The sequence below is a fragment of the Papaver somniferum genome, chromosome 2 (assembly GCF_003573695.1).
Source record: "Papaver somniferum cultivar HN1 chromosome 2, ASM357369v1, whole genome shotgun sequence".
NCBI classification, from domain to species: Eukaryota; Viridiplantae; Streptophyta; class Magnoliopsida; order Ranunculales; family Papaveraceae; genus Papaver; species Papaver somniferum.
Window position 1 is genome coordinate 139,317,538 of NC_039359.1, and position 13,548 is coordinate 139,331,085.

General features: G+C 43.0%; 1 protein-coding gene across 1 annotated transcript; it reads right to left on the bottom strand.

Annotated features, from left to right (window-relative positions):
• Nucleotides 1-9,352: 9,352 nt before the first annotated feature.
• On the bottom strand, nt 9,353-12,987 carry LOC113349269 (early nodulin-93-like). Its single transcript, XM_026593211.1, has 4 exons — nt 12,727-12,987; nt 12,471-12,532; nt 10,491-10,566; nt 9,353-9,722 (listed from the first exon to the last, which is right to left on the bottom strand). Exons 1-4 carry the CDS (start codon nt 12,836-12,838, stop codon nt 9,628-9,630), a joined length of 345 nt encoding a protein of 114 aa, XP_026448996.1. The 5' UTR covers nt 12,839-12,987; the 3' UTR covers nt 9,353-9,627.
• Between the last annotated feature and the right edge of the window lie 561 nt (nt 12,988-13,548).

Genomic DNA, 13,548 nt, shown 5'->3' on the forward strand with positions numbered 1-13,548 from the left:
CCCGCGAGGAGGCCGTTGGTGCTGCTTCTGGAGAAGTGAATCGGCTATCTTCGTTATTATCCCAAGCCCAATAGCGGACAACAGTTATTAAACACAGGGCTCGTTGTCAATTGGCTGAGGAGACGAACAAGATGCTGGAGAGGATAAAACTTGGCCTAAGGAATGAACATGGTCTCGTGAAGAACTATCCTCGTCGTCCCGTTCCTTCTGCCTTGCCCAGCTCCTCGGGCCCTTCTTCTGGTGGGAGCGTCCCATCAAGTCTTCAGAATAATCCTGCCGATGGGGCCGCCACTTAGGTAGAGATCGCAGCGTTTTGTAGGATCCGCGGCATCATTATACTTTTTGTAATCATGTAACAAGGATATTTTTTGTTGATGATCCTGTAAAAGGAATATTTTTTGATTGTGTATCCTTGACTTTGGCCTTTCACTTCTTGTAATCACCCTTTATGAAATGAATCCTCTTCTTGATATACCTACAATGTTGTTTTGTTTTTATTTTAAGTATTTGTGAAAAATCAAAACAAAAGTTTTTAAGTGTTTTTGAGTGCGATACTGAAGGAAGGTACCTTCGTGATCGTCTTGAGACCTGTCACCTCGCTGGCGAATCCTGGGCCAGAGGATTCCCAGACGGTGGGGGCCGGGGAAACGTTCTAGGATATGGGATTAAAATATTTACGCACCCATTCCGTCGACCCGTTGCCTTAAGATTGGTTGGGTATCTCTTTCTGCTGGGTGCCTTCCCCCTGGTCCTACACTTATGGACACTGATGGGGGAGCCCTGAGAGATTGTAGATTAACTACTTTCCCCAATATTGTAGGTAGATTCCACTGACTTAATAATTTGAAAGCTTGTTTGATTGATAAGTTGAGGTCTGCAATTCCTCTTCCAGAGATAGAAACATGTGGAGCGGTCAGGCTCCCTTCTTCTTCTGGTACACTCCAAGCAGATTCAAATCTGCGTTGCTTCTATGAGAAGTATGGTTTGAGCCATTTAGCATTCCAAGGATGCCGGAGGACCTCGCCTTTTAGATTACGAAGGTAGTAGGAACCGTTACCCGCAATGTCGTGGATCATAAAAGGTCCTCCCCATGTAGGTGCTAACTTTCCCCATTTCTTTTCTTGCTGATACCGTGGGATTGTTCTCAACACATATTGTCCCTCTACAAAATTCCGTAGCTTTACCTTTTTGTTGTACTCCCTTGCTAGTCTTCGTTGATAATTTTCTATCTTTTGCAATGCTACTTCCCTTCTTCCTTCCAAGTCGTCCAACCTTTCTAACATCATATCTGTTGTGAGGTTTTTCTCCCAAGCTTCGGTCTTCGTGGTTGGCATGAGGATTTCCGTAGGTATGACTGCTTCAGCTCCATAAGTTAGAAGAAACGGGGATTCCCCGGTAGCGGATCTTCGTGTTGTCCTGTATGCCCATAAGACATTGTGCAGTTGTTCGCACCATCTTCCCTTATGCTCGTCTAATTTTTTTTTGAGTATAAGGGCGAGGGTCTTGTTGGTAGCTTCCGCTTGTCCGTTGCTTTGAGGGTATAAGGGAGTGGACTTGTTCTTTCTTATTTTGAAGGTGTCGAAGAGCATGTCTATATTTTTTCCCTGTAATTGCTTACCGTTATCAGATACAATTTCCGCAGGTATACCAAATCTGCAAATGATGTTCTGGAATATGAAAGTGAACACATCCGCGTCTCTGATCCTGGCCAAGGCCTTAGCCTCCACCCATTTACTGAAGTAGTCCGTGGCTACTATCAAAAATCGTCTCTTCCCTGATCCTTCGATGAAAGGCTCGACGATGTCTACGCCCCATTTTGCAAATGGCCACGGGCTATCGACAGAGTTTAACATTGTTGCCGGCGCGTGGATTTTTTTCGCGAAGCACTGACATTCTTCACATCGTCGGGACATCCTCGCAGCATCTTGTATCATGGTCGGCCAGTAATATCCTTGCGTTTTTGCCTTGTCAGCCAGTGATCTCATGCCGCTATGATTCCCCGCGTCACCATAGTGGATATCATTTAGAATTCGATGCCCCTCTTTCCGGGACAAGCAGCGTAGTAATGGTCCAAGGAAGGATTTTCTATACAGGACCCCCTCCCGAAGATCATATCTTCCCACTTTGGAGAGCATCTTCCTAGCTAGTTTCCGATCCGCAGGTAAGCTTCCTTTTTCGAGAAAGGTCTGTATTGTCACCCTCCAGTCATCTTCGTTGCTGAAGTCTTCGTCTTGATTTGCTCTTGACAGGATGTCTTCTTCATCAAAGTCATTATGGATGTCTTCTCCTACCTGGTCTTCGATATTTTCTTCCATCACATCTTGATTGGTAGCGAAGGAGAATTGAGATGCAATCGAAGGCTCGTATACCCTTGCTATTTTAATACCTTCGGCATTTTTATCCCTCAGCATGGATGATATATATGCTAGGGCATCTGCGTGCCTGAGGTCCCTTCTGCATAAGTGCCGGAACTTAATGTTCGGGATTTGTGATGCCAATGTTTGGACCAAGGCCATGTAAGCTGAAAGAGTGTCATCGTACACATTATACTCGAGCCCAATTTGCCGTATGACAAGCTGCGAATCACTTGTCAGCCTTACATCGGTTACCCCCATCTCTATTATTATACGTAGGGCATGTACGACAGCTTCGTATTCAACAATGTTATTGGTATGCTCTTTGAATTCCAATCTAAGTGCCTGTATAATCCTTTCTCCAGTTGGGGTGATAATGACAATACATATTCCTGCTCCTTCCTTATTTTTAGATCCGTCGACAAAGACTTCCCATTGTCTATGACTCGCAGGTTCGAGGATATCCATTGGATCCTTGATTTCTTCCTCGGCTTCTGGTATTCCCTTAATCTCTTCGTCGTTGTCTAGGGGGAGGTCTGCTAAGAAATCTGCCAGCACTTGGGACTTCTGAGAATGTTGAATTTCATGAATGATGTTGAATTGGTCCAGATGGGTGTTCCATTTGGCTATTCGGCCCACTTTTCCCGTGCTTTTGAGGACTGCTTCCAATGGTGCTTTGCATGGTACCCTGATAAGGTGAGTTAGGAAGTAGGTTCTCAGTTTTTGGGTAGCCCATACCAGTGCGAGGATGAGTTGTTCAATCTTAGTATAATTTCTTTCCGCGGAATTGAGTGTCTTGCTGACGTAATAGATAGGCTGTTCTACCTTTGTATTGGTCTTGACTAATACCGCGCTGACTGCGTCCTCTGTTGCTGCTATGTACAGTGCCAAAACTTCATCAGGGTCTGGTTTCTGCAGGATTGGGATTGAAGCTAGATGTTCTTTGATTTTTTGGAATGCTTCCTCGCATTCAGCGGTCCATTCGAACCTGCTCCCTTTTTTAAGAATATTGAAGAAATGTTTGCATTTGTCCGAGGACCGTGCAATAAATCTGCCCAACGCTGCTATGGACCCATTGAGCTTCTGCACTTCCTTCAGATTCTTTGGTGACGGCATCTCTACTATGGCTTGAATCTTAGCTGGGTCTACCTCGATGCCCCTTTTCGTCACCAGATACCCGAGGAACTTCCCCGAGGTGACACCGAAAGTACGTTTCTCCGGATTCACTTTCATGTGATGCTGTCTCATTGCTTCGAAGATATTCCTCAGGTCCTGGTGGTGATTTTTACGCAGCTTGCTTTTGACGAGCATGTCGTCCACGTAGACTTCTAGGGTTCCTCCAATCCATGGCTTGAAGATAGCATCGACCATCCTTTGGTATGTTGCCCCTGCGTTTCGGAGCCCGAAAGGCATTCTGGTATAGCAATAAAGGCCATGTGGGGTATAGAACGCTGTGTGTGGCTGATCTTCTTCTGCCAGGGCTACTTGGTTGTAACCAGAATATCCGTCCATGAATGACAGCTCTTCGTACCCTTCAACTGCTTCAACCAGTTGATCTATGCTCGGCAGGGGATAGCTGTCCTTTGGACATGCCTTGTTGAGATTAGTAAAGTCGATGCATATTCTAACCCCTCCATTTTTCTTAGGAACAATGACCATGTTGGAGATCCAGGTAGGGTATTTGACTTCCCTGATAAATCCTGCATCTAGTAGCTTCCGAAGTTCTGTTTCTACCGCCTTATGATATTCTGGAGCCACTTTTCGTATTTTCTGCCTGAACGGGGGAGTGCCCGGTTTGATGCGTAGTTCATGTTGGATTACTTTTGGGTCAATCCCCGGCATATCTCCTAACTTCCAGGCGAACACATCCGCATATTCCTTAAGTAATTTGGTTAAGGAATGTTCTCTTCCTTCGTTCATGATGGTCCCAATTTTGACCATCTTCGGGTCTTCTTCCGTTCCTATGTTGATTTCCTTTATGGGTTCTACTGGCGTGAACACAGGCTTCGGGTTTCCGAGAACTGGGGCGCTCTTTAATTGCTATTTAGCGTGTTTCTGCTCTTCGCTGGTTATTGAGGTACTTGTTTCCGAGCCTTGGTCATTACGATCTTTCGTCAAGCCTTTTCCTGTAGTTTCCTTAAGGAATAGGTCTACGGCTTTTTCTTTCGCGGTTTCTTGATTTCTTACTCTTCGGATTTTTCGCTGCTCTTCTTGCTCATTGTTGATATGATCCTGAGTGGCCTGGCATTCTCGCGTAGCGATTCGATCTCCCTTGATCTCCATTATTCCCTCAGGTGTTGGAAATCTGAGGTATTGGTGGTATGTTGCCGCAACTCCTTTGAGCTTGTGTACCCATTGTCGTCCAATAATGGCGTTGTAGGGGGAAGGGGTGTCCACCACACTGAATCGGGTATCCAGTTTCATGGGCCCTGCGTTGACCTGTAACACGATGTCTCCCAAGGGCTTCGTGGCTGCTCCATTGAATCCGTAGATGGTGTGATAAGAGGTCATCAACTGTTCATCCTGGAGCTTCATCCGTTTGAATGCATCATAGAATAGGACATTTACAGAGCTTCCCCCGTCTATGAGGATATTTTTGAGGTTACATCCAGCTACTGGTAATGTTAGGACCAAGGGATCGTTATGGTCTTCCATATCTTCTTCGATATCCTCGGCATCGAAGATGATAGGAGATTCCATCCATTCTTCGTGTTCGTCCACCGCTATCCCATCGACCTTATATAACTCGCAGCGGTCTTCGAATTGCTTCCGTAACCTTTTTCCAATCTGCGCTGTGAGTGAGGGTCCTGTGTCTTCGGAACACGAGATGGTGTTGATTGTTCGGTTTTCTTCCGGAAGTTGGACTAGTTTGGTTCGTTTGGATCTGTCCTCGGTAACCTCCTTTCGTATGTAATGTTTGAGCTCTCCCGCATCAATTAATTTTTGGATCATTATTTTAAGGTTCTTGCATTTTTCGGTCTGGTGTCCGTTGAAACAGTGATACTCACAGTAATATTTAGACTTATCGGATCTCGGGGGATGCTTTCCCTAAGACCATGGCCACTCTAAGTTTTCCCTCCCTTTGATTTCTCGTAGGATACGAGCATAGCTAGCGTTGAGTTTCGTGTAAACTTGATCTTCGAATTTTCGGTCGCCTGTACTTCGTTCATCCCTCCGTTCCTTCCTATCTTCGTGAGGTCTCTCATCTGAGCAACCCCTTTTGGCCCCATTGGTTTGTTCCGCTGAATTGGTGCGGTGAGACCTCTGCGGATATGCCCTCGGGTTTTCCCGTTGAATTTCTTCAAGTCGAGCGTGCTTCTCGATAATTATTCGGAGATCTCCTTCTGTCTTGGGCACGCTCCCGTGAATTTCAACAAATAGGGGACTCATTCGGTCTAAGCCCCATTTATAGCAGTTGATGCTTACCACTGGGTCCACGCTCCCTATGGCTTGGCAGATCTTATGCCATCTGTTTGTGTACTCCCTCGTGGTTTCCTTGTAGCCAATTGCTAGTGAAAAGAGCTTATCCATCCCGGTGTTTACAGTCTTGTTGTACATGTATGTTCTTAAGAATTTCTCTGCGAGTTGGTCATATGAGTGGATGGAGTTTGGTGGCAGATTATCAAACCATGATAACGCCGATCCCTTCAAGCTTGACGGGAAGTATCTACAGAGTACGGCGTCGTTCTGACCCCATCTAGCTAAGACACGGTTGTAGTACCGAACATGTGCAGCAGGGTCGCTGGATCCATCATAGCATTCGAACGTCGGGACAGGGCATTTCAGTGGAATAGGGGTGTTGGCTAAGCGATGCGTTAGGGGCGTGGAGTTAGCTTCTCTCATGACCTCCTCTAACCTTCCCCCACCTTGTTTATTTTTTAATTGCCTGATCTCTGCCATCATCTCATCTCATAGTTCCTCCATTGCGCGTTGGTGCTCTAAATTCTTCAGCTCATCACCGTCTGACTATCCATCGTCATAATCCGGGTCGGATACGCTACGTCTCCTTGTCACGTCTTCATTAGCCGCTAGGACGACTCTACAGTCTTGGTTTGGCTCTGGTGCTTTGGAGCTTGCTTCATCAAGTTGTTGGCTGGTCTTCATGCTTAGAGCAATCCGCTCCTTTAAATCTTGATTTTCTCTGGCCAACAGAGCTACAGCTTCTGCGTAAACCTGCTGGTTCTTCCTCAGTTCCTCAAGATCAGCCATTAGTCGGTGTGATTGGTTGGACCCCTGATTGGGAGTCCCAGCGCGTGCCGCTACAGCCGTGGTGCCGCCCTCCTCCATGGTCTGTACTAAAGGTGGCAGGGGTTCAACTTCGGTTGCTGGTGTTTCCAAATTGTAGTGAGCGCCCCTCTGCGGTGCCAGAGCCGCCGGTATGGTTTGATTCTGATTATTTGTTAGCGGCATTCCAAAGGTTAGCAGGTGCGCGGGTTGGAATGTTCTGGATTCATCCACCCTTTCTCTTGGTTGATTAAGTTGACTCATGGCGAAGGTATTGCTAGCCTCCGCAGCCTTCGGAACTACCGCAGCCTCCCCGTACTTTATCGTTGCTGCTCTGAGAGCCGCCGCTGCAACTGAATTAGCGTTCATGGGTGAAGTGATTTCTGCAGTATCTTGCCTTCGATTGGTCACTTTAGCTTTATCTCCTTTCTGCTTGCTTCGGGTGATGATCGGGGTTGTCCTGGGCGTTTCTTTTGACAAAGCTTTGGATTTTCCTGCTTCCTGCGTATTTTCCATCACGTGCCCTTTTGTTGATACTGAAATCCCGCGTAAACTTGCCTTCTTTACTCACAACACGTTCTCTCTGCATAAGTTATTTCAAACAACAGAAACGGGAATATCCGCGTGAAGCGGGTTAGTTGGCGAAATACAATTTTTCAAGAGGGAATTAATACCCGCAGGCTATAAACTACGGGTTAGAGTTTTATTAAAAGAGATCCTTAGTATAAAAACTACGAAAATTGTAAATCCGATGGATTAGAACAATAACCCGCTTAGAACAATAACTCTTATCGAAGACCAAAGGTGGGTTTTTGAACATAATACAGTTGACGAATGATATATACGGTCCGAGCTGATAAGATCAGAGCAATCATATGCCAAATTAAAATGAAATCACAGGACAAGATAAATATTTTACCGGGACGAAGTCCCTGTTTCTAGCGCCAAATTGTGAGCACAAGAACCACGTGCGGGTCCGAACGCTCACAATCAATCTTTAACATCTAAGGAGATTATGATGATGGTACCCTGGTGTTGATTCATTGGCTCAAAACCTTCGGGTTTATCATGGCCTCCTCCAACCACTCCATGCGTGGCGTTTGTGCATGGGATATAAGTATTAAGGAAAACAAAACATATAAGCAAACTCGTGCGGAGCTAAATGAATGTAAAGTGCTGAAATGTAAATAAGACCAAGGTTTACGTGGTTCAGCACTAAGGCCTACATCCACGGGATTTGTTGTTCTACTATGTTCTTCACGGTTACACGAATAGTTGAATGATTTTTGGGGTTTACATGTTTCTCTCCTCTCAGGGATTAACTTACCTTTGCTATTTCTCTCTCTCTCTCTCCTTCCCTTCCTGATGTTTTCGATCCCCCTTCCTCTTGGTGGAGATTGGGTATTTATAAGGTTAGAACGTGGGACCCATCTCTGAAGACCGTCGGAACCTTATCTTCTTGTGTCCTTGCGTCCATCGCGCGGAGGTATGCGTTCCCCCCTTGATCCCGCAGAGGCATCCTCGCTCGTTCCACAGGTTGGTCGACACGTACACTGCTCGGAGTGTTTAATGTGGGTAGTTGAGGGGTCTGCTCGTGTCAGACAAGTGTCTTCTGCCCCTGTCAGTCCGTGTCAGCTAACTTTCTCTCCACCGTTGATCTTGGCTTCTCTTTTGGGGATGAGATAAAGTAACTCCTCGGGGTTTATTTGGTGTTTCGTGACCCATCATGTTTTGATGTTTTTGGCCTGCATGCTTTCCACGTACCTCTTTATATACACGTGTCTGATAGTGAGATATATGTATACACATAAGGTACGGATGAAATCACAATTCAGTGAGAGAGAATATGTGCACGAATAAATTCTTCACTAACTTCCCCCTTAACCGCAGTGGGCATTCTAAATAACATCAGCTGAATAGAAGAGGGTCAGAGAGAGAGAAGAGGATAAGGGGAGCCGAGTCTGCTCTGCTGACTAGGGGGTTGTAGGAAACGATGGGCAGTGGAATTCCCACCGCAAAATCCTGAACGTTTTCTTTCTTTTTTTTTAATTCTAGTCATAAATCCTGCTGATATGTGCTGTTGCATTCATTCTTATCCCTTCCTCGGCTGATAATCCCAATTCCCATGCAGTGTTTTTATCTCACAAAAACCTGCGTTCTCCGCTCGCAGATTTGCACAACCCATCCCCGCTTCCTGTGCCGCACTGCTAGTGCTTACGCATACTTGTGCATCCTATCGTTATAATGTTATCATTTAATTTAGGATATCTGGTTTTATGAAAATTCATTTCATGTAATTCCGAAATATAATAATCCTTTAATGACGCACCATATACTACAAATAACAGCAAAAAATTACATCGTTCTATATAATAGAAAATAGATGGACAATTAACTGTGCCAACCGTGCCGTGCCTTAATAATGGTGCTGTTTCTTCTTTCATAAAGAAAGTTGCATATTTTCATGTGGTTTGTGATGGATGGATACTCAAAATTATTCGAACAAGGTACACATTACGTGGAACCACGTGTCTCAGCACATCTAAGCCCTATGTTCTGATGCATGAAAAATTTCTGAACCACGCATTGGTATGGGCCCTGATCCCAGGAACTCGAATGCAGTGCGGCAGGCAGTGCCGCTTATCCTATTTCACGAGTCATGCGCTGGGTGGCAACGGACCCAGTAATCCGGGGAGCATCAGGGCAGGTAAGCAAAAATTGCATACAATGGAGGAGGAAGAGGTACTGGAAGGTATAGTAATCACTACTGCAGATGGAGAACAAACATAAAGCCAAACTCAGCAAAGTCATTGCGGCGATCCGAGGATTAATCTTAGTACACAGTTTATTATAACTTAAAAGTATTCACTGATTTGTTATACATTACATGGATAAAACTTGCAACTCCTATTCTTCTTGATGGTAAAAGAAAACAAAATGAAGTCTGAAACTATTCCAAACTGCTCTATTAAAAGGAGGAGAAAGTTCAAGCGGTAGCAGAGAATTGAGGCATAGAGGAGAATCGGGTTTGGCTCCATTGGGCGTTAAGCTATTTCTTCAGGTTGTCATACTGTTCTCGACTATTTTTCCTTGCGCACTCCAAGATAGTTTTGTCTGCGGTAATGAAGTATGCAGCAATGGAAGCTGATGCAGAAATAGGAAATAAACATGAGTTCTCCACATTGAGATAGATATATCTGAGTGAAAAGAACTTGAAATGTACAGAGCGGGGGATCTAAAACAGGTGGATTTTTGTGGTTCATTTTCTAAATCTCAAACAAGTTTTATATTAAAAAACTTCATCAGAAAATGTTGAATTGGAACCAAAAGAATCATATACGCAGCATGGAACTAATTTACCGCGAGAGCACAAAATATGACGAAGTTAACACAATTATTTCACTCTCAGCTTCTGACTGGGAGTAACAAGTTTCATTCAAATGCTATTATTTCAATTTAAACAAAGTTACAGGTGAAACTAGGCACATGATATTTATGAGCATAATCCAGTTCCACGCAATAGCTTAAGGACAATACTATGCAACCACACCTATGATAGAATTCATCCCGCACATTACATACTGACTTCCCTAATTTAGAAAAATGCAAAGACGAATAGGCCCAATAATGACGGGGAGAAATTATCAGATCACAAATTTTCTAAAGAAACTGAACAAAGAGAAGTTAACTCCCCATCTTCCATTTGGCATTAGGCATAGATCAAGCCGAACCAAGTTGAAAAATCAACCATGATCTAAATTAGTAGCATTACGTATAGATGAATATGTCAAGTCGCCACAGGGGCAACATAGCATATATCCGTCTGAAATGCTGATCCAAAATCCGGATATGATACATGAAATTCAACGTGGACAAGACACTATACTCTTTGATAGAGAATTTAATAAGTACCTCCAGATATAATAAGTGCCTGAGCGGTATAATTAAGGCTAGCTTTCGCCCAAGGAACCTTTCGAACAGCAATCAACTGAAAATTAGAAAAAATGAGCCATATAAGAGTCAAGAAGATAAAAAACACGCAAGTAAGGAAGTAATTCATTACACGAACAAAGAAACGAAAAAGAAAGAGTTGTCTAATCTAATCCAAAAATGAACAAGTAAACAACTTTAATCAGGAGATCCTGCTAGTTTACAATTTCACACTAAACAACAGAAATGTATAAGCATTGTAAATTCGATAAGCAAAAGTTGCTCCAAATTTTAATCAGGAAATCCAACCTGTCGCAGAAACAGATCAATAGATAACATATATGAAGTTAGAAGTTTAACTTCAGATTAAGTTTAGGGATTAGTTACGAGAGTCATTTAGTCAATTTATAGGACTTGTCCTTTTGCTTGTTTGAAGGTGTCAGGTGTTTACGAGATTACAACCAAAATAACAGTGTTGCATCTGTAGTTTCTTGTATATTCTCCTCCCTTTTCTCTGGTAAGATCCTACATATGATAGGTTTTGAGCAACCAACAGACTATCTAAGATGACACCAGTTCACTAGACCAACAGTATTATACTAATGTTTCAAGTGCCTGACCATGAAAGATGTGCTAAAAAGTTGGGGAACTTGCAGATATAAACCCCAATTTCACATATGCGTAACTTCTCTCTCTAACAAGTTCTAGAACATCTACTGGATTGTTATTCACCTGCCATTAAAGGCTTAGAGCCTCGTCTTATTTTCATTGTAAATCATCCAGTTTCATAAACAAATAGTTTCACAAACCAGTTTGAAGTTATAGCCATAGTGCTTCTTAACAAAACAACAAGTGATACTGCTTTAGTCAAAAGAACAAGCCAGCTCATTCAGGCATTCCCAAGAAATTATGGAGGTTTGGTTTACTCTAGATACCGTGGGTGCACTTCTCCTTGCAAACGGCTCAAAAGCATTCTACCTAAGCTAACCGAGCAAATGACACAAAGATGCATGCAATCTATTTTATCGGGGCCTAACTAACTAGTTGAATAATAATCCATTCTCGGACCTATTTAAAATCCCGTGTCAAGGGTTTATAGCTCCCGGTATCTAATACTTCTTCTCTCATTTGATAAACCCTTAATTGCCTTCAGCAACAACAATGTTCTTTCTTTCAAACACTATATAGCCCCTAGCAACAATTTATAAAGCCAAGTCCACGTCTGCTTCAAAACTCACTACTTGTGCTAACTGCTTCCCTCTCAACATTCACTAATCCTGTTCATGCTGATGGATCTTTTTGCTTCTCTCCATTCTCTTCTTCTTCTCAGACAATGAAACAACTTCCCCAGAGGAAGTACCACCAATGCCTGTGTATGATGAACCAAAAGGCGGTTTTGATCCTGAATCGTTTGAAAGTGCGCCCTGAGTTTTTAGTCGGATCAATAGTAATTGATATTTTCAAGAGGTTTCAAAGTGACTAGGATGCAGGAAGAGACTTTTACGGAAACTGAGAAAGCTGACTTTTCAGCAAGGAAAGTTTAAAGTGACATTGAGTGGCGAAGGAAAAAGGGTCAAGTGTAATTTAACCTATAACAGCAAGATGTGGCAAGGGAAAGTGCAAATATCGTCAAGAAAAAGAAATGCAGACTGATCATGAGGTGTGGAGACATCACAATGCTGAATTGTCTAGGATGCAAGAGGAGTCCACCATTAAACAGGAAGTAAATAAGCGTTCCCCGGAGGGCACAATCAAGCTCAGTTACGGCAGACAGAGAAAGACAAACGCTAAAATAGAGCATGCAAGATAATGGGTCATCTCAAATTCCTAATCCGCAATGGTCCAATGTTTGTACTTGAAATGAATTAAGAGCAACCACTTCCTAAAGAAGGACTTATGCAGAGGTTAACTAAAGCAGTGCAGGTTAAGAACTTGATAGTGGTGAAGGTTAAGATTACATACCGTAGGCACAGCAGTAGCAATACCTGCAACAACAGCAGCCTTAGTTCCAGCCCTAACCCCTTCTGCACAATCAGTAGAAACACAATTTTAATCAATCAAAAATGATAAGCAAAATCAAAAAAAGGGTTCACCTTTTCTGATCAAAGATAAACCCTCTACCTATTTCAATACAAACAATCAAAATTGAGATCTAAAAATCAATGGGTTTTTCAATTTTAAGAGATTATATGGATTGGTAAGAAAAGGGGGGGAATACCTTGAGTACACCTTTTAGAATTTAGAATTCTCTGTTCTTCGTAAGAAGTTGGAATCAGAATTGATTGCTTTTTGTTCAACAAAGAATCTTTAATATCTGATGTAATTCCCATTTTCAGTTTTTTTTTCTCCAGCGAATTCGGAAAAAAGGTAAGGAATGAAAATCAAAGTTGAGAGACAGAACCGTGTTGGGTTTGATTTCTCTTTGTTTTCTTTTTCTATTACCGGAAACAAAAGTTTCCGTATAGTGGTAAATGCACCGGTTCGGCCCTATGCTAGCTGTCGAGGTTTTAAGTAGATGCACGCTGATATGCCAAACACCCTTTTTTTTAGTTATAAATAGGGGTGCACATACCCTACCCATATCCGCCAATCCTACCCTACCCGCCAGTGTTTTAACCGTATTTTACCCACTATTTGGCGGGTAGGGTAACGGGTAAAGATTTTCTTAACCGCCGTTAGATGGGTAGGGTGACGGATAAAGCTCGAAATTATCCTACCCTACCCGCCTACCCGTCTAATAATGAAAAGACAAAGTAACCCTTGTATTGTTTTTTCCTCCAGCCTATTTTTTTGTTATTTTAAAACATAATAGGGATAAATTACAAAGTAAATGGATTTTCTCTATCGAACCATTTCATCGCTTTTCATTTGAACCATTTTTCTCTGTTTTCATTCGAAGTAGCGAAGTGGTGATTTTCTGCAGAAGAAGTGAAGTCTGGGTTTCGATCTGAAGCTGAAGATGTAAGTGATTTGTGTGTTCGATTTGTGTCTTATGTGTTTGAATCTATTTTTTGCTCATCTCAATCCACTTTCTTTATCT